Source organism: Haemorhous mexicanus, chromosome 9, assembly GCF_027477595.1.
Source record: "Haemorhous mexicanus isolate bHaeMex1 chromosome 9, bHaeMex1.pri, whole genome shotgun sequence".
Lineage (NCBI taxonomy): Eukaryota > Metazoa > Chordata > Aves > Passeriformes > Fringillidae > Haemorhous > Haemorhous mexicanus.
Window position 1 is genome coordinate 10,621,404 of NC_082349.1, and position 19,061 is coordinate 10,640,464.

Here is a 19,061-nt window from a genome sequence, read left to right on the forward strand (position 1 = left end):
CGCAGGGTGCAGTGCCAAGGCCCCAAGGTGCAGGAACTGGAAGGCATTCAGGGAGCAGGGCAGGGTGCTGGAGAGCGGGCACACATCCCAGCACGTGGGAAGCCCATTGGGATGGAGAGGGGAGGGAAGAGAGGCCTCGGCGAGAGGCCAAGCAAGGGGTGGCCCCTGGCGCACTCGTCATGCATTACTGGAAACATCTGGCCTGGGATGTGGGGGCGTGCACTGGCTGCACACACATGTGTGCACAAGTACGTGGGTATGGGGGAACACACACACACGTGTTTATGGTACATGTGTATCAGTACATGTACCCACACCTGTGTACATACATGCTCACGTGTGCCACGTACCCATACATGTGTACGTGTGTGCCCATACATGCACAGACACACATACACAGGCATGAACGTTTGTACACACATGTAGATACCCCCAGACATGTGTGTGCATACGGATGTAAACGTGTACAACTGCATGTGTACAAACCCCTAACGACATAGGGATAAGTGTACAGATTTGCATGCATATATGTGTGTGTACATGTGCCAGCAAGCACACTTGCTGCAGCAGGCACAGCATGGACCTGCACACACAGCTGTCACGTGTGCAATAGACACCCACACAACACACACATGCACAACTGACAGAGTGACTTCACACGTCTTGGCTGGAGCCTGCGGCCATCCCCCTGCCCGGGGTTGCCATGGCACTGTGCCCTGACAGTGTGTGCATGCTGCGTGTGGCGGTTCCCCTGCGTGTGAAAACGCATGTGGCAGGGATGTGTGTGTGCGGGGATGCGTGTGTGCCCGGGGGAGCCTCTGTGTGACCGTACCTCCCATGTACGTTCACATGCACCACAGGCCTGTGCAAGCCTGCATATGCCCCTCCACGTCCACATGCCTGTGGGATACCGATGGCTATGTGTGCCAAGTATGCCATGTGCATGCCCAAGTGCACCAAGTGCGGAGTGTGCCCATGCATGTCCATGCGTGCAGCATGCCCGTGTGTGTCCCGTGTGTAGCCGTGTGCCCACGCGTGTGTGTGTGTCATACGTAGCCCGTTTGCTCGCCGTACCGCGTGCGCTCTCGCCCGCCGCGGTGCCCGCGGTGCCCCCGGCGCGCCGAGGCGCGGTGCTGCGAGGCGGGGCGCTGGGGAGCGCGACGAAGCGGGGGGCGGAGCACGGCGGCGGGGGCGAGAGGCGGCGCCAGCCCCCACCGACCTCCAAACTTTCATTAACTCGGCAGCACCGGCAGCGGCGGTTCCGGGCCTGGTGGAACACCGGCACTGACACCGACACCGGGCTGGGCGCGGAGAAGCGGCGTCTCCGCGGGCTCACCCGGCGCGGCGGGAGGGGCCGGGCGTCGGCATGGGCACGGTAAGGGGCGCACACCTCCGCCGGCACCGGGTGCCCGGCCCGTTCAGCAGCCGTAGCAGCGGTGGGAATGGGACGGGAGGAGTGGGTGGGCTTCCGAACAGGGATGAGAAGGGGACGAGGGCGGCGAGGGCCTCCGGAGCGGCGGGGTCGGGGACATCGGTGGCGGCACCGGGAGCGGCCACCCGTCAGGATGGTGTCGGGAGCGGAAGAGCGGGATAACGGGATGCGGGGCGGCCCCGCATCTGTTGCTCTCGCGGCGCGGCGGCGCGGTGCCGGCGGAGCGCGGGGGCGCGGCGCGCAGTGCGGGACCACTGCCGCCGCTCCCGGGAAGGGCGCCGGGCACCGGGGCGGCCCGGCTCGGTGACGGGCCGGGGGGGTTGGCGGTAATTTTCCACGGGCATGTGCCGGGGCGGGGCGGCGGAGCAGCCACCACGTGGCGGCTGATGTAACCGGGCCCCCCCGCCACCGTACTGCACCGGGCGGCGGCGGCGGGGGAGAGCCGCGCGGCGGACGCTGCCCGCGGGGCCGCCGCCGGAGCCGCCCTCGCGGGGCGGGAGGGGAGCATGGCGGCGGCAGGCCGGCTCGCTTCCCGCCTTCCGCGGGCACCGGGGAACCCCGGTTGCGGTGGGCCCGGCGGATGCTGGCGGAAGAAATGGCCTCGCAGGTGGCAGTGGCTGCACCGGTGCATCGGGCCGCCCTCCCGCCGGGCGAGAAGGGACGGGGGCTCCATCCTTCGGTCGGATATCCGTGGCCTTCTGCTGGGTGCCGTGTGCTGCGTCCCTGCGCCGAGGTGTGACATGCTGTACGGGAGCCCCTGTGGGTGCCTGGTTGTCCCCATTTCCAGGGTGCCTGCCACCCGTGCCGGCTCTAAGTACGAGCTGCGCTGCCCTCTGGTCTGTAGTGGCATCCTGCAGCTGCGGGAGAGCCACCCCGTGGCACCAGCGGTTTGCATCCTCGTCCCTGCTGGGCTGTCTCAGGGGATGATTCAGCCTCGGGCATTCTTGCATTCGTCCCATTGCCACAGCGCTGCTAGCTTCCCGCTCGGTCCTTGTCAGGCTGGGAGTCAATGCCAGCGGCACCTCCGCTGCTCATGGAGGCTTATCAGCACCTGGCAGACCCCCAGGGGAGTGGCAGCCGTCCGGCCCCTTGGGCACTCCCCCTTCCCAGGGCACGGGATTAGTTGCCGGTGTGAATTCAGGGCCGCAGGAGGGTGGGCAGCTTTTGGCTGGCTGGCGGTAGGTGTGTGATGGGGACGAGATCTGCCCACTGAGCCTGCACCTCCCGCCTTTGAGGTCCCTGTGCCATGTGAGGAGCCAGGTTTGTGGCAGTGATGACATCTCAGCTCCCCTGGAAATGCAAACACTGCTGAGGATGGCATTGGCAATGGGCTGCAGCATCTGTGGTATCTGCCGGCGGCAGCCTGTCTGTGCTGGAGGGGCTGGGGGCTCAGGCCACAGCCCCTGGATTCCTGCCCCTTATCTACACTGCCCATGCTCCTTCCTTATGTCTTAAGGTTTCTGCTGATTGCTTCAGAGTCATGGCAGCCTGGGGATGGGCCCTGGGGTGTTTGATTGCTGCTGGTGGTGGTCGAGGATCCTCAGTGTGGGTCAGGGGTCCTTCTTCAGCCAACAAGGGTACTGAGCACTGGTGTGGGATCTGCAAACACCAGTGCTTGTTGCACAGACAATCAAACTGGTGTTTTGCAAGAGCGTCTGTCCCTTCCAGTGAGGTCAGGCCTCAGTGTTCCCCTGGGGCCTCCGGCAGCCCCAGGCTGGGGCGGGGTGAGGGCCGGGGAGACAGATGCCTGTGCCCGTGCACTGTCCAGCAGCACCTGGCACCCGGCAGAGCCCAGCGGCTCGGCCCCCCTGCGCTGCACGTGCATGCGATGCACCGGGGCAGAAGGCAATCGTTTCCCATCTGTGTCCTGCACGGCAGCTGAGCCCTGCACTGGCCCCGCTCTGCGCCCAGTCCCGGTGCTGCCGTGTGCTGCAGCCACTTCAGCTTCATCTCTTGCTGGGGGAGAGCTCAAGGGGCCCCCGCTCCTGCCCGCCGCCCCTGACGCCCACCTGCCGGGGGGCCAGCAGCCAGCTGTCCGCAAGGTCGTCCGTCTGTCCACACCGGGTAAATCTTTAACTGCTTCTTGGGAAACACCTGGGAGCCGCCGCTCGTGTGGGTGCCAGGGGGTTCAGAGACGCTGCAGGGGCTGGGAGCCAGCAGAAAGAGACCCCACCACCAACCCACCCAGCCCCAGGCACTGCGTCCTCCACCAGGAGTCCTGCTACCTAGTGGGCAGGTAGAGGGGAGCGACTTGCCTGGCACAGCCCCCCGGTTCCTGGAGGGAGGGGGAGGCCTGGGGTGGGGATGTGCCCACCCCACCAGTCACGTCTCTCTTGGTGTCTTCTCCCCTCTGCCCAGCTTGCTCTGCCGGTGGATTGAAGGACCCTAGTGCTGGTGGCGCAGCCAGCGTGACAGAGAGCGGGCAGGCACGGGACCCTGCACTGGGCAGCCGGCACCGTGCTCCAGCCTCCAGGAATGGCGGATAAGTGCAGCGAGGGGCTGCTGGTAAGTGCAGGGGTGTGGGGAGCGGGCTGGTGTGCACCACTGCCTCGGGGGCCAGAGAGCCTGGCACAGGGAGCAAGACACTGGGGCTGTCATAGGACTTGGTGTGCCCTCCTGGGTTCTCCAGTTGGGGTTGTGGCACCATGGTGCTCTGCCAGCATGATGATTTTTGGGCTGATGCTCTCTCTCTCTTGAGCCTGTTGTCTGTGGGGCTCTTCGGGTGTGGTGTCTCATTGTGCCTGGAGAGGCTATCGCCTTTTTTCAGGCGCTCTGCCCTGCCTTATCACCCACCCCAGTTCTGCAGGCATGCGATTCTACAGCCTGCTGTCAGAAAAGGGTGCAGGTGTTCCTCCAAGCCAGGTGCCCCCAGAGGGCACATTGTGGGTGCTTCTCCTTGCCTTCACCCAGTGGGATCTCTGAGGATGGTGCAATGGCAGAGGAAGGTTTATCTGGGCACCAGTGTAGTGCCTGACCTTCCATCCTCACGAGCGGTGCGTTGCAGGGTGCTGTGAGCTGCCATGCACTTGCCTGTGCCCGGGGAGGATTTGGTGTTCTAGGCAGATGTGGGATGTGCCCACTGCATGTCTTTGCTGGAAGGCTGCAATGGCCCCATGCTTGTGGCAGCTCAGGTTCCTGTGACAGGATGCTGTGCTGCCTTGGGCAGGTGAGCCCCCAGGCTAGTCTTGGCTGTTTCCCTTTTTCCCAAAGGATAGGAGCTGAATGCTGAGATTGACACGGTCACCGGGCCCTCCCCTTCCCGGGGGGCTTCCTGAAATAGCTGCACACTCCAGCTGGAGGGCTGGGAGCCAGGGTTTGCCTGGGAAGCCAAGAGCCAAGGGAGCGGCATGCTCCAGCAAGTGCTTCCAGCATGCACACAGTTCCTCTGCTTGTGTGTCCCAGCATGGCCCCGCTGGCTGTGCCTGCAGCAGGGAGCCCAGCGCCCATCCTGCCCCCAACAGAGAAGGGGTTGGGACAGCTGGTGGGATAGGAAGGCAGATTTCTTCTGGAGAAGCCCTGGGCTGGTAACAGGGAAGTGCTGAGGATATATCTGGGTGCAGTCACGGGTCACACTTCTGCACATGGCACTTGCCATGGCTCCATGCTGTTGATGTTTTCTTGCTATGACCAAGAGCAGTCAGCATCGCACTGGGGTGAGGGCTGAGCCCGACACCCATGTCAGGAGATAGACATTGGAGTGCCCACCCACTCCCCATAAATCTTTAACCCGCTTCTCAGAAGTACCTGACCAGCCCACCCCAGGGCCAGGGTGTCACATGCAACAGGGCCTGACACGTGCTGTGTTGGCCTCCCTGGCTCTCAGACCTCTTCCTGGGCCTCCCCTGGTTGCAGCGTGCAGAGGGCATTGCTGCTATGGGATGTGTGGGGAGAAGAGGGTAGGTTCCTGTGAGAGCATCCCTGCTCCTGAAGCATCCCCATTCCTGCATCCTGTGAGCACGAGGAGGAGCTGCAGTGGGCCAGGTTCTGACCACTGAGCTGCCTGAGTCCCTGGGAAAGGAACATAATCTCCTTGGCCTGCCTCCAGGGCCCTGCCAGTAACCTCATAAAGTTTGGTCCCTGCCTGTCCTCTCACCCCGGCCTGCAAGTGCAGCTCCCACCCCCACTACCCCCAGTCCAGCCAGGCTCTCACCATGCAACCCCTGCCCAGCATTGTGTGCAGTGCCTGGGGCTGGACAAGTTTACAGTGCCTGCTGTGCCCCACCTGGGGAGGGACAGGGGTGATTGATGGAGGTAGCAGGTGGGTGATGTGCAGCTGTGCCTCAGTTTCCCCACCTGTCACCTGGGGCCTGGAGAATAAGGGTGATGTGTACTGCTTTTGCAGGATCTGTGGTTTTGGGTGCCTCTGTGAAGCTCTGAATGCTTACTCCAGAACATGAGGCATTTGGGAGGGGCTGTGCCCACCCTACTTCTCCCAAGCCCTTCTGCTGCAGAAATGCCCTGACTGCAGATACCCAGTGGAGTGTGGGACAGTTCCAGGGGCTGGATCAGTCCCTTTGTAGCTGGGCAGTGGGGCTCCCTGTGAGCCACAGGGGAGGGTCTGACTGCCTCTCCCTCCCAGGCCTTTAAGGACGTTTTGTTTTGTTGTCCTTGGAGTGCTTTGTTCAGACTCCAACACTGCCAGTGGCTCCTGACTCCCAGGGCTGCCTTGCTGGCACGGCCAGGCAGCCTTTGGCTGCCGCTTGCCCAGCTCAGGTAGGTTCCTGCTGTTACCCAAGACCACCCTGACTACACACTGGGGCGCTGCTCCCACTGCACTGCTGGGGGGGAAGGGCTGGGGGGTCCCTGCCTCTTCCAGACACCCCCAGCGGCGCGGTGCCACTGACCAGCGGCAGGAGCTGCGGAAGTGGCTTTTGGCTGTGGGAGCCCTTCCCGGAATACCAAGGGGCAGGGATGGGGGGGCTGGCGGGGGATTTTTCTGCCTGAACGCCCTGGGAGAATCATGTCTGCCCTGGTAGAATGGGGCCGGAGAAAGGCAGCCCTGTCGGGAAGCACTCAGCTAGGCGATAGTGGCACTGGGACAGGTCCCTGGGCATCGTTCCTACCCCAGTCACCCTGCAGCCCTGGCAGGGGGCTGGAAGACCTGTGGACCACCCCCCATGCACCCATCGTCCCTGTCTCTCTAGTTCAGCACCACAAGCCAGCCAGGTTGGGGACCAGAATGCCAGGGTAAGTGAGGGTCCTTTGTTTCTAGCAGTGTGCCTCCATGCAGCTGGCAGTCCCCTCTGTCTGCCGGCTGGGCTGCCAGGGAAGCAGCAGTTTGCTCCCACAGGGCAAGGCTGGCAAAGGATCTGGCATCCCCAGGACAGGGCTGTGTGTCCTGCTGTGATGTGCTCAGGCTGCTCTAAGGGGCAGGGGATGCAACATGCCCAGGGCAAAACATGGTACTGGCACACAGGTGGCCCAGGCAAAGTGTTGCCGCTGAACTGGGTCATGGAGGGATGCCTACAAGGTGCCCACACACCTTGCAGGGTGTCTGGGCACAGAGCTGCCTGGCTGCATGTAGGGCAGGACTGGGCTGGGGTCACTGGGGCTGGCACAGCATGAGGTGGCTCTTGGCTTTCACGTCTTGGGGGGCACAGTTGAGTGCTGCCCTTCCATGGGTGGGACATATCCCAAGCTACTGGGTGGCTGGTGCAGGAGGGGACAGGAAGAAGCACTGGGTGCTGGCATGTGGTAGGCGGAGTGCCCACGCCGCACACGTGTGCTGTTCACATGTGTGCCCCCGGCCGCTGCTGCCCGGACCCCAGATGGTCGCCCGAAAGCGCCGCCCGTCCCCCCGCCCTCGGTGCACCATCATGCGTCGCTGGCGCCTTGGCCACCCTCCCCAGCCGGGACGCAGGGCTGGGAGCAGCTGGGGCACCCCGAGCCTGGCTGCAGGGCACCCTGTGCCTGGCCTCCTACGGGACGCACCACCCCACCAGGGTCCCACCTCACGCTGGCAAAGGGGTGAGCAGGGAGGCTGTGGGGTGCCTGGGCAGTGAAGGGGTCGTGGCATAGCCCTCCTGCCAGCCAGATGGTCCCCCTTGGGGCAGTGACCTTGTGAGGGTTGCCATGGAGGCCCATGATGTCAGCAACAGTATGAGGTTGAGTGAAGTAGCATGGCACCAGGCTGGGGGTGTGCCAGCAGAGAGGCTTGTCCCTGTATCCCCAAGCAGGGCCGTGCCCTGTTCCTGCAGCCCTTGGATGCACAGGGTTGGGATTGGGCATGCAGGGCCAAGCTGCTGTGTGGATGATGGGCATAGGGGTGAGAATGCATGTGTGGGGCTCGGGATGTTGAGGCATGGAAACAGGGGGCTCTGAGGGAATGTCATCTTCTGCTATGCTCCAAGAGCAGCTCCTGGCCCCGACCAGACGGGCAGCGGTGCCCACAGGGAGGGCAGTGCTGCCCACTGGAGCGTGCAGGGCTGTGAGCAGCTGGACCCCGCTAATGAGGGCTCATTAAGTGGGACAGGGCTGAGCCCGCTGTGCAGCCTGCTCTGCCTTGCCCAGCCTACACGAGCCTGGGAGGGCACCTGGCTCGTGGGGGTACAGCTCGTGGGGGGTAGCAGAGCCCTGCAGTGCCTGCGGGGCGGGCCAGGCAGGCATGGTGCCAGGGCAGGTGGCATGGTGGGGTGCCGGTGCTGCATCAGGGCGGGCAGCAGGGGGCCGAGCCTGGCTGGGAGGCAAGTGGGGAGCAGTGCCAAGCGCTGGAGGCAGTGGGCGGGGGAAGGCGGGAGGGCGGGTGGCTGCTGCTGCGCCGGAGCCCGAGGTGCCAATGAAGCTGGGGACTCACGGAGCCGTCCAGCCTGGGCCCCTGGATGGCAGCTGCGAGCAGCCAGGCCCCCTCGGACCCACTCAGCAGGTCAGTGGGCAGGTGAGAGCAGGGTCTGGGGGGCAGAGCGGGGGGTGGACCAAGTGGAGTGGTGGGCATGCCAGTGCTGTTCCCCCGCCACTCATGGGTCTCCAGAATCCTTTGTACTATCTTTGGGGTGGTGGCTCTGCAGGGGGGAGCTGAAGCTGTAGATCTGTGCCATGGCATGCTGGAGAGGTACTCCGAAGCCCTACAGCCTTTGATGTGGTGTGCTCCAGGGAAGGAGGGGAGAGTATGGCACCAAACCCCTCCATGGCCTCAGTTGTGTTGGGAGCAAGAAGAGATTGCCTGACAGTTGTGTGTTTGTTACCCCTGGAATCTACTAATTTTGCAGAAAGGGTGCATGGCACCTGGGTTGCAACTCAGTGTTGCAGGGGCAGAGTGTAGCAAAGATCCTCCTTGTCCCCCCCTCCCCTCTTCCCTTTCATGAGCATCAGTGAGCAATGTCAAGGTTTGCCCCGTTTCCCCCATGACACCCCAGGGCAGTAGTGGTGGCTCGCAGAGCGTGCTCAGGGCTGTCCCTGGGGTTGGACAGCCTTCTGCAATGAGGGGTGATGAAGGCAGTGTAATACTCCTGGGAGGGCCTGTGGTTTGGGCGTGCCCCTCATCACTGCATTACCCCAGCCCTGGGACTCTCCCCAGCACTGTGCCAGATGCCTTTTCTTCCACAACATGTCTCTGCTGCAATGGGACAGGGGCAAACACCGGGCTGAGCAGCAAAGAGGGAGGGTAGGGAGAGTTAGGATGTGCTGGTGAGGCTGGCAGAGTCAGGATATGCAGGGCACAGCAGCCTCAGATGCAGGGATGACACTTGTGGGTTCATTACCCCATGTACCAGGACCAAGGAGTGCAGGGCCTGATTATAGGGCCTGATGCACCAGCATCAGTTGACAGTCAACAAGGGTACCCAGGACACCCCTCTCTAAGTGATGCCATCCCTCCATCCCTTGGGACTCCCACCTCAGGCTGGGGTTCATCTGCCTCCAATATCCTGCACCCCACTTTCTTGCCCTGGAAGAGCCACTATGGTGGCAAATGATGTAATCAGCGTATTTTTCTATCTTCCAGCAGCCCCTGCCCAAAACAGCTGTGAGTTTGTTGCCATCGCCATGGCAATGAGCAGTGATATCAGGCTGATGACATCAGGGTTACTGGTACCCTCTGCTGGCACTGCAGGAGCAGCCCTGACAGCCCTCGAGTTGGAGGCTGCAGGGCACCCTCTGGAGAAATTGGGTGTCCCTCACTGGTTCATGGGGGCTGGATAAGGTTTGTGCCCCACAGAGGGCTGGGCTGACATACCCCCATGTGGACAGTTTGAATGAGGAAAAAAGAGAAGGGGGTTCATGCTGGAGATGCCTCCCTTGAGGACATCCCTTTCCAGTATTGACCGCGCCACCATCACAAGCTCACCAGCCATAAATCAAGGCCCCTTAGGGAAGTGGGGCGCATCCGGGCACCCCAGCCAAGCTGTCATTGTGTGAGTCGATGCTGCTTAGCATGAGAAAGACCTTGGTGCCAGGCAGGGTGATGGATGATGCCTGCTTTGCTGGGCTGGGGAAGTTTTGGCCGTGATGTATGGGGGGTTCCCTGGGGAAGGGGGAAGAAGGATGCCCTGAGCACCCCGAACGTCCCCTTTTGGGATGTTTTGGACATTCCCTTTTGGAACTTCCCTTCTGGAGACATTTGGGGTGCCTGTGGCATCCTTCCTCCTCCCTGATGTTATCACCCAAGCCAGGCATCCTTTGAAGCTGCATTGGGTTACATGCACAAAAAATCTGGGGCCTGGGAGCAGGACCTGGTCCCTCCAGAGACTGCACTGTTGCTGGGTGGCAGCTCTCCCTTTGCATTCCAGCTCTGTCCCCTTCCCATAGCGGGGAAAGAGGGGGTGTTTCATCTTCCTAGATGTCTGAGTTCTTTCTATCCATTTCCTTTTTTACCATGTGGGGTTGGTAGGGTGGTTAATGAGTGTAAAGGACAGGATGACCTTCCTAGATTTGGGGAGGGGGGGTTGTAGCAAGCTGATGGGTGAGCATGCAAGTGTTTGCGCACGTGTGCTCGCTTGTGCATGCATGGACACACATGTGGCTGCCCCCTTATTGGGGACAAGTGCACCAAAGCCCAGTGCTGCAGGAAAGGAGGAGGGAGCAGCACAGCCCTGGCAGTTTCATTGCACTAGTGCCAGGCAACTCAAATTTGGGGTGCTCCATGAGGTTTGGGAGTGAAGCCAGGGTCACCTGAGCAGAGCGATGGCTTGGAACAGGGATGAGGTTCCCTGTGGGCACCAGGGCTCCTGGCTGAGCTGGGGCCATATAGTGTACCTGGTCCCCTCACCAGACCCTTGTTCAGGGAGGCTGGAGCATTGCCCCCACTCCTGCTGGCTGTGCTGCTCATTAGGAGCCTCGTTAGTGCGAGCAACTTAACCAGAGGTTTCCCGATCAGATCAGTCTGCTCGAGTGGGCAGTGTGCCCTGGCATGGGGACACTGCCAGTGTCCTGTCCCCTGCTTTGGGGACCTCTGACTCCTGCTCTTGCACAGCACCCCACAACAAGAACCTCTGCTGGGAGGGAGGTTCCCTAGCGCCTGGTGCTGCTGTGAGCTTGTTTCTGATGGCCCCTTGGCTCACAGAGTCAGGTGGGGGCACTCCGGTTCCCCGGCTGGGCACGGCAGCCTATTGCCCCTAGATCCCTGCCTGAGTGCCCTCTGATCCCCCCAGCCCCTGTGCTGCAGCCCCCCCGCCGCCTGCGGCGCGTGCGAGCCCCGCTCACAGCAGATGGCTTTGTTTGGCAGCGCAGTGCCGGAGTCGCTGGGCATCACGTCCCGGCTGTGCCGCCCTAATCAAATGACACGGTTAGGTGCACCGCGCCTGCTGCCCGCGCCCCGCCGGCGTGAGCAGATCCAAAGTGACGGCTCCCGTTTGTGGCCCGCTCACTGCCGGCCTCAGCCATTGTGGGGGGCAGCTGTGGGAGAGGCAGGAGGTGGGCATGGGCACTGGGGTGTCCGTGGTGGTGAGACCAGCACTGTGGAGTTCCAACAGGCTCCTAAGGCTGCTGCCCCCTGTGCTGTTCCTGTAGGAGCATGGGTGCTGTGGGACTGTGGACTGGCAACCAGTACCCTTGCCCCATGCACCTATCCATCACCTGGCCTCAGGTGGGGAGGGCTCGAGGCACCCCTGCATTGCAAAATGCCTTCTACCCTCAGCCTAACCTGCCAAAGCTTCACAGCATCCATGCAGGACATTAGTATGACCCCAGGGCTATGCTGGGACAGAGGCATGGGGTGATGGGTGCCATCCCTGCTGGGGTGACAGGCACTCATCTCCTTTGTTGTTGTCCTTCTTGGTGTGAGCTCACATTGTGTGGCAGTCTGCACAAAGCGCCCTTTCTTGCCCCCTTCTGCCCCTTCCCCCCCAGTCCCCTGCAGTGAGAGCCAGCTGGGCACTAGGGCTGTCCACCCGAGGGACCCAACTGCATGGGACCCGCTGTGAGCTGCCCCAAGCATAGTGCCCTTGCTTAGTGCTGAGCTGGCAGCAGGACCCTGGCTGAAGCAGAATGCTTTTTCTGGGGGGACACCCAGGCCCCTGCCAGCTCTAGTCACTGCACCTCACTTCCCATCGGAAGGGGCTTCTGCTTCAACCTGAGGGTCCCGCAATTTCCCCCCCAGTTGTGGGCAGTGGCCACCCAGCAGGACCTCTCTCACTGGGCGCAGGGAGGGGGGGGCACGAGAACAGAGGCCCCTTTGTGCTCTGGCGCCTGGACCTGCTTTGTATGAGTTGCAGGCTCTCCCTTTGCTGCAGCCCGGCTCTGGGCAAAGCCATTCATGGGGGGGGGGGGGGCGACACCGCTGCCCTCCCCCTCCTTGGCACTGCCTGTGCGTGGCGGGCGGCGGGGACAGGCAGGGGGGCGGAATGGGGAAGGATGCCGGGGACCTCCCAGCCCTGCTCGGCGGCTGTCACCCTTCCAATGGGGCCAGCAGGGGGGTCCCCAATTGACACATCCCGTGGCATCTCTCTGCAGAATGGCGCCGTGCCCGGGGAGCAGGGCAAGCAAGAGAAGAGCGTCAAGCGCGGCAACTGGGGCAACCAGATCGAGTTTGTGCTGACCAGCGTGGGCTATGCCGTGGGCCTGGGCAACGTCTGGCGCTTCCCATACCTCTGCTACCGCAATGGGGGAGGTGGGTGTCGGGGCCAGGGGAGTAGGGTTCCTCTGGGCAGGTGTGGGGTGTGCACCCCAGCCCCGCATGGTATTTCTTGGGGTGGTGCAGGGCATGGGAAGCACAGCCGTGCCTGAGGTTAGTGCTCACTCATCCTCTGGTTCCTACTCACCAGGTGCCTTCATGTTCCCCTACTTCATCATGCTGGTGTTCTGCGGCATCCCCCTCTTCTTCATGGAGCTCTCCTTTGGGCAGTTTGCCAGCCAGGGTTGCCTTGGCGTCTGGAGGGTCAGCCCCATGTTCAAAGGTAAGGAGTTGCCTGTCCGTACTGGCACAGGCCAGCATGGGACACCTGTTGTCACAGTGCCCGGCAGCTGGTGTGACCCTCACACACCATGGGGTGCAGGCACACCTCTGGTACATCACATGGCCCAGTGCGGGCACCTGCAGCTTGTGCAGACCTGCACACACATGCCCTGCGCATAGATCATGTTCTGCTTTGCACTGGTCCCCTGTGCACATGCCCACCCTGGCTACGCTGCCCTGCACAGCCTGCCTGGCATCCCTTGCACGCATTACACGTGCCCCTGCACACGCGTCGCGTCTCCTGCGCAAACCCCAGCCCTGCGCTGGCTTCCGCTGCAGGCATTACACACACATCCCTGCATACGCCACACGTGTCCCCAGCACATCACTCTTGCGGAGGCCACTCGGGTCCCCTGAACACACTGTGGCATGTCCAGCTGTGGGCATGCTTCTGCAGTCGTCTCCCTGGACCATAGGTAGCAGGTGCTGTTGCCACATGCTTGCCCTGCCATGGCTGGACCCTGCTCCAGGTGCATCTCCTGGCTTACCAGTGTGCTCCCGTGCTGCTGGCTCCCCTGCCCCACACCTGCAGGCTGCCTGCCAGATGACACGCTCACAATGTCACGTCTGAGTGCAAGCAGCCCGTGCACACACTCTTGTGTGCCCTGCACAGTGGCATGCTGAGCCTGGAGTGCACTTCCCTGTGCTCATGTGGCCTGTCACATGCCACCAGATAACTGCAGGCCTAAAGTCACTGTAGCCAGAAGTGACCCCCACCCAGTTGTTCTCTTGGGCTGCAGACCCCAAGGGTTTGCCTGCAGCCTGTACACTTTGCCATGTGTCCCAGGGGACCCTCAGCACCACTAGGATTGTTGGGAGGTAGAGGATCCCATGCACAGTGCTCCTCACACCTGTGGCAAAGTCAGGTGCTGAGCTGCAGCATGGCTGCAAGGCTGCTGACAGCATCGCACGCAGCCCACGCCTCCCGTGCCACAACCCCTGGTGCTGTGCGCCGTGCCCGTGCCTCCGCACCCTGCCGCTCACCCCTCCCCGGTGCTGTTCCCAGGCGTGGGCTACGGGATGATGGTGGTGTCCACATACATCGGGATCTACTACAACGTGGTGATCTGTATTGCCTTCTACTACTTCTTTGTGTCCATGACGCGCGTGCTGCCCTGGACATACTGCAGCAACCCCTGGAACACGCCTGACTGCGTGGGGGTGCTGGACGGGAACCTCTCCAGCCGTGCTGCCCTCAACATCACCCAGCTCCTCAACACCACCCAGAAGCGCACCAGCCCCAGCGAGGAGTACTGGAGGTACCAGGGCCTGGGATCAGGGATGGAGCAAGTGGTGATGGTCGGGCCCCACTGACGCTGCTGCCCCCTCCCCATACAGGAGGTATGTGCTGAACCTGTCGGATGACATCGGGAACCTGGGCGAGGTTCGGCTGCCCCTCCTGGGCTGCCTTGGTGTCTCCTGGGTCGTTGTCTTCCTCTGCCTCATCAAGGGAGTGAAATCCTCGGGGAAGGTACCTGTGTGTTCCCTCTCCAGGCCCCTCCCTGGGGGTGTGGGCATGCCTTCAGGATAGATGGCCATATCCCCTCTAGGCATAGCCCCACCCCTACTGGAAATGAACCTCCTGTGGTGGACATGTTCCCAATCCCTTGTGGGCACAGCTCCTCCACTTTTAGCATTGTCCCTGCCCTCTGTGTGCTCCTCCCACTCTGGGAAAGGCCACACCCTTGTGACCTGGCCGCATCCCTTCTGGATGCAGCTCCTCCCATATGGCCAAGGTCTCACCTCCTTCAGAATAGTCCCTTCTCTGGACCATATCGTCTCCTCCTGGTCTGTCTCTCCATACTCTGGACCATAACCCCAGTCCACAGCCACACCTTAGCCATACCTGCCTGTGTCCCCACCTCTGCCCCAATCCCGCCCTCACTGAGGTGCTGCCCCACAGGTGGTGTATTTCACGGCCACCTTCCCCTACGTGGTGCTCACCATCCTCTTCGTGCGCGGCATCACGCTGGAGGGGGCCGTCACTGGCATCATGTACTACCTGACGCCCCAGTGGGACAAGATCCTCAATGCCAAGGTGAGCGGGGATGAAGGGTGGCAGGCAGCCAGGGCTGAGCAGGGCTGGGGGCACAGCACTGACCATCCCACTGCCACAGGTGTGGGGTGATGCGGCCTCACAGATCTTCTACTCGCTGGGCTGTGCCTGGGGCGGGCTCATCACCATGGCTTCCTACAACAAATTCAACAACAACTGCTACCGGTGAGTTCCCCACCACAGTCCTCCAGCCCTGCCACTGCCCTCATGTCCACTGCTGGCTCTGACTCCTCTTCCCATAGGGACAGCATCATCATCAGCATCACCAACTGTGCTACCAGCGTCTATGCTGGCTTCGTCATCTTCTCCATCCTGGGCTTCATGGCCAACCACCTGGGTGTAGATGTCTCCAAGGTGGCTGACCACGGGCCAGGCCTGGCCTTCGTTGCCTACCCTGAGGCCCTCACCTTGCTCCCGATCTCGCCACTGTGGTCCATTCTCTTCTTCTTTATGCTCATCCTCCTGGGGCTAGGTACACAGGTAGGTCATGGTGGGGCCAGCATGTTCAGATGGGGTGGCGTGGTGGGGCCAAGGTGGTGACATGCTGCTCCCTCTGCCCCCTATGTAGTTCTGCCTGCTGGAGACTCTGGTCACGGCCATTGTGGATGAGGTGGGCAATGAGTGGATCATCCGCAAAAAGACCTTTGTAACTCTGGGAGTGGCTGTGGCTGGCTTCCTGCTGGGCGTCCCGCTCACCACACAGGTAGGTGACCATGGGACTGTTGCCATGGGGTGCCATTGCCATGGCTGCTTTCAGCAGCCACGTCCACTTTGTTGCCACTGTGATGGTAGTGACAGCCAGGACCTGGTCTTGCCACGCCAACACTGGGGACGGTACCCAGAATTAGGTGCCTCCATGCTGACTCTGGCGTGAGGCATTGTCGTGCCAGCTGTGGTGGTGGTGTCCAAGCTGCATGTTGCCGGCACAGTCAGCATGGTGTGCTGGTGCCCTGCCAGCAGCAGTGTTACCGCAGGGGCAGCTGGGCCAATGTGTCTGTCTTCCAGGCGGGCATCTACTGGCTCCTGCTGATGGACAACTACGCCGCCAGCTTCTCCCTGGTGGTCATCTCCTGCATCATGTGTGTGGCCATCATGTACATCTATGGTAGGTGCAGCTGCCTGCAGCTAATCGGGTGGTAGGGCTGATCCAGCCAGCCAATGGGGGAGGGTTTGCCCCAACAGCTGGCCAATCAGCAGCTTGCTCTGTGTTACAGGGGGGAAGCTGTTGCCCAATCAGCAGCTGTGGCCTGGGGAGGCTCGTGGGTCCCACCTCGATGGTGCTGGGCTGGAGCCGGGTGGGTGGTGAGGGGTCTCCAGTCACCACCAGGGCTGATTGTCACTTTTCTCCCCAGGACACCGCAACTACTTCAAGGACATTGAGATGATGCTGGGCTTTCCTCCCCCACTCTTCTTCCAGATCTGCTGGCGCTTCATCTCACCTGCCATCATATTTGTGAGCATCGCAACCAGGTGGCATTGGGCTGTGGGAGGAGGGAGTGAGGAGCTCACCTGGACATGGCACTCCCTGAAGAGGAGGGTGCTGGGCTCAGGAGACCAGCAATAGGGCAGAGCAGGGGGGCACAGAGCAAGCTGTCTGCTCCCCACTGGCTGATCCTGCCTGTCCCTTCCTAGTTCATCCTGGTCTTCACAGTGATCCAGTACCGGCCCATCTCCTACAATGAGTATGTCTACCCTACCTGGGCCATCAGCATCGGCTTCCTCATGGCACTCTCTTCCGTCATCTGCATTCCCATCTACGCCATCTACAAAGTGTGCCGTTCTGAGGGGGACACACTGCTTGAGGTTGGTAGCCAGGGGCTACACCCCTTTGTCCATGTCCCACCTGGGGCTGCCATCTAGGCTGTCCCTGACCTCACTCGAGCTGTCAGCAGTGGCTGTGTGCAGGCAGCACGCATAGGGCACCACATGTTTGTGCACCCCTGCAAGCTGCTGGCATGTTGCTGCGGACTGGGGCAGAGGAGCATGGTGGGTGCTAATCTTGTCTCCATCCTCTCCCTTTCTAGCGCTTGAAAAATGCGACCAAGGCAAGCAAGGACTGGGGCCCAGCTCTTCCAGAGCACCGCAGTGGGCGCTATGCCCCGGCGTTCAGCCCTTCCACCGAGTCCCATCTGGAGGTGCAGCCCCTGCAGCCAGAGAAGGGCCACAGTGAGGCAGCGGCTGCATCCCCCGTGCAGGGCAGCAATGGCTCAGCCCACAGCCAGGACTCCAGACTGTGACCCCCCACAATCCCCGCACCCCCTCTAACCCCTCTTGCACCTTCCGCTGGCGGAGCCTGGCTCCGGGCGCACTGGACCATGGGGGCTCTCAGCACCCATCCCCAAGACCCCCTACCTCCTCGCCGGTTAATCCCTCCCACCCCTGCCCCCGTGGCGTTTGTTAACCCTCGTGTTTACGGTAACCTTTGTGCTCGATGCTGGGACAAGAGAGGAGGGGACACAGCCCCGGGAGGGCTGGGAGCCAGAGGCACTTTGCAGGAGCCTTGACCTGGGGGTATGCACAGGATCGGGCAGGTGGAATGCTCCCAGGCTCCCACCCCCCCTTCCCTAAGCCAGGCAGCCTGCCCTGCCATGGGGCACCCTCCTGACCTTCCCATGGGGTGGGACCAGGATTGGGCATGCCAGTATTGCCTGCGGCCTGTGTGCGCACAAGGCCATCATGGGAGGGGTTGGCACTGCAGGGATCCCCAGCCTGGGTGCACACCCACTGTGGCTCAGAGCCTACTGGGTGGTCATACCCAAGGGTGCTGCCAGGCACGAGGCCAGCACAGGGAGACGGGGACAAGCATATTGCTTGCACCGGCAGGGGGAATCTGATGGCACAAGACATAAGCACTTAGAGCACGCGTGTGTTCACGTGTGTCCCTCACAGACACAGCATGGGCACAGATGTGGCGTACGTGGGCACGCACATATGCACGGTACGCTGGGGCTGTGTGGGCAGTGAGCTGGGATGCTCCCCTCCACGCACCCCTCCACCCTGTGGCCCCATTGGGGTCTGTGGATGCCCTTATGGGTGGCCAGGCATCGCCTACAAAGCTGGGCACAGCCACAAGCAGCATGGGCACAGCCCAATGCTGCTGCCTGCCCCACAGTGGGGCAGGAGGCTGGGGAATACTTAAGCCTGGCCGGGGGCAACCAGACAGGGATGAGGTCCAGCTCTCCCTGGCAGCCCCAGCACTGGCAGGGGAGGACCCTCCACGGTGCTAAGGGGGAGCAGGATGGACCGGCCTCCCCCAGCTGCTGCTTAGCAAGAGATACCAGCGGAGACACGAAGGGCTGCACCAGCCCACTCGCTCCGAGCCATCTGGGGATGTTCAATCCCCAGTCAGTATTAGTGGAACAGGATGCACTGGCAAAGGCCGGGCAGTTTTAAATCTGTCTTCCAGCTCCAGCCAAAGGGCTTGGAGCTCTTGATTTGGGGTGGATGGGATGCGACCCTTCCTACCCTGCTTGCTCCCCTCCCAGCCAGCACCCTGTGCTCCCTATGTTGCAGCCCCGAGGCTGGCAGAGGGACATGGCACAGCTTGGCACAGTGGCGGGAGGCAGTGGGCAGCAAGCCCCAGCAGGATGTTCCAGCTCCCTGTCCCAAGCCCCCCGTCGTGCCGCGGCGAGGGGTGCAGGTTCCCGCATGGTGCCCGTGCCCTGCCCCTCGAGTCACGCCGCTACTCTTCACCTCTAATTGTTAGCAATAACGCGCGCGTTCCTGGGCAGTGCTGCCTGTGCCAGTGTCCCTGGGCAGCGCTGCCTGTGCCAGTGTCTCTCCTGGTGTAGAGTTCTAAAGTATCCTAGATTTTAATGAGATTTATATTCCTCAAGTTGTGTCCTGCTGTGCCCTTCTTTGGGAACCGTGTGGGGGGAAGGAGGGGTTGAAGAGTGGGGGACCACACTTAATGGGTGCAGCTCTTTTCCCCTCTGATGCCAGGTACTGGCACTCAACAGCCAGATAGGTCCTGGGGCATTCTCTTTTGCCCTACCTGGACGTACAAAACCACCTGGAGGTAAGGCAGAGGATGGACGATGGGCTTATCCCTGCTGGGGGAAAGCACTGTCCCCAAATGGACAGGAGGGCAGCAACTATCCATAGCACAGTGAGGGCAGCTGGCTTTGCCCTAGATGGGTGCCTTGTTAGGCCTCCCAGCATTGCTGAGTGAGCTGGGGGATCCCCCA

The 19,061-nt window shown here is 61.9% G+C and overlaps 1 protein-coding gene across 4 annotated transcripts; it reads left to right on the plus strand.

Annotated features, from left to right (window-relative positions):
- Positions 1-1,191: 1,191 nt before the first annotated feature.
- Positions 1,192-18,709, plus strand: SLC6A9 (solute carrier family 6 member 9). 4 transcript variants are annotated; one of them, XM_059853974.1, is made up of 14 exons: positions 1,192-1,375; positions 3,791-3,937; positions 12,317-12,473; positions 12,628-12,759; positions 13,825-14,077; positions 14,157-14,289; positions 14,722-14,856; positions 14,936-15,039; positions 15,117-15,354; positions 15,443-15,577; positions 15,880-15,979; positions 16,227-16,327; positions 16,507-16,677; positions 16,899-18,709. In XM_059853974.1, exons 2-14 carry the CDS (start codon positions 3,908-3,910, stop codon positions 17,109-17,111), a joined length of 1,902 nt encoding a protein of 633 aa, XP_059709957.1. In that variant the 5' UTR covers positions 1,192-1,375; positions 3,791-3,907; the 3' UTR covers positions 17,112-18,709. The 4 variants fall into 4 exon arrangements, with proteins under 4 accessions (XP_059709957.1, XP_059709960.1, XP_059709958.1 ...); XM_059853975.1 differs by lacking the exon at positions 1,192-1,375 and adding an exon at positions 1,975-2,165; XM_059853976.1 differs by lacking the exon at positions 1,192-1,375 and adding an exon at positions 2,228-2,246.
- Positions 18,710-19,061: the final 352 nt, after the last annotated feature.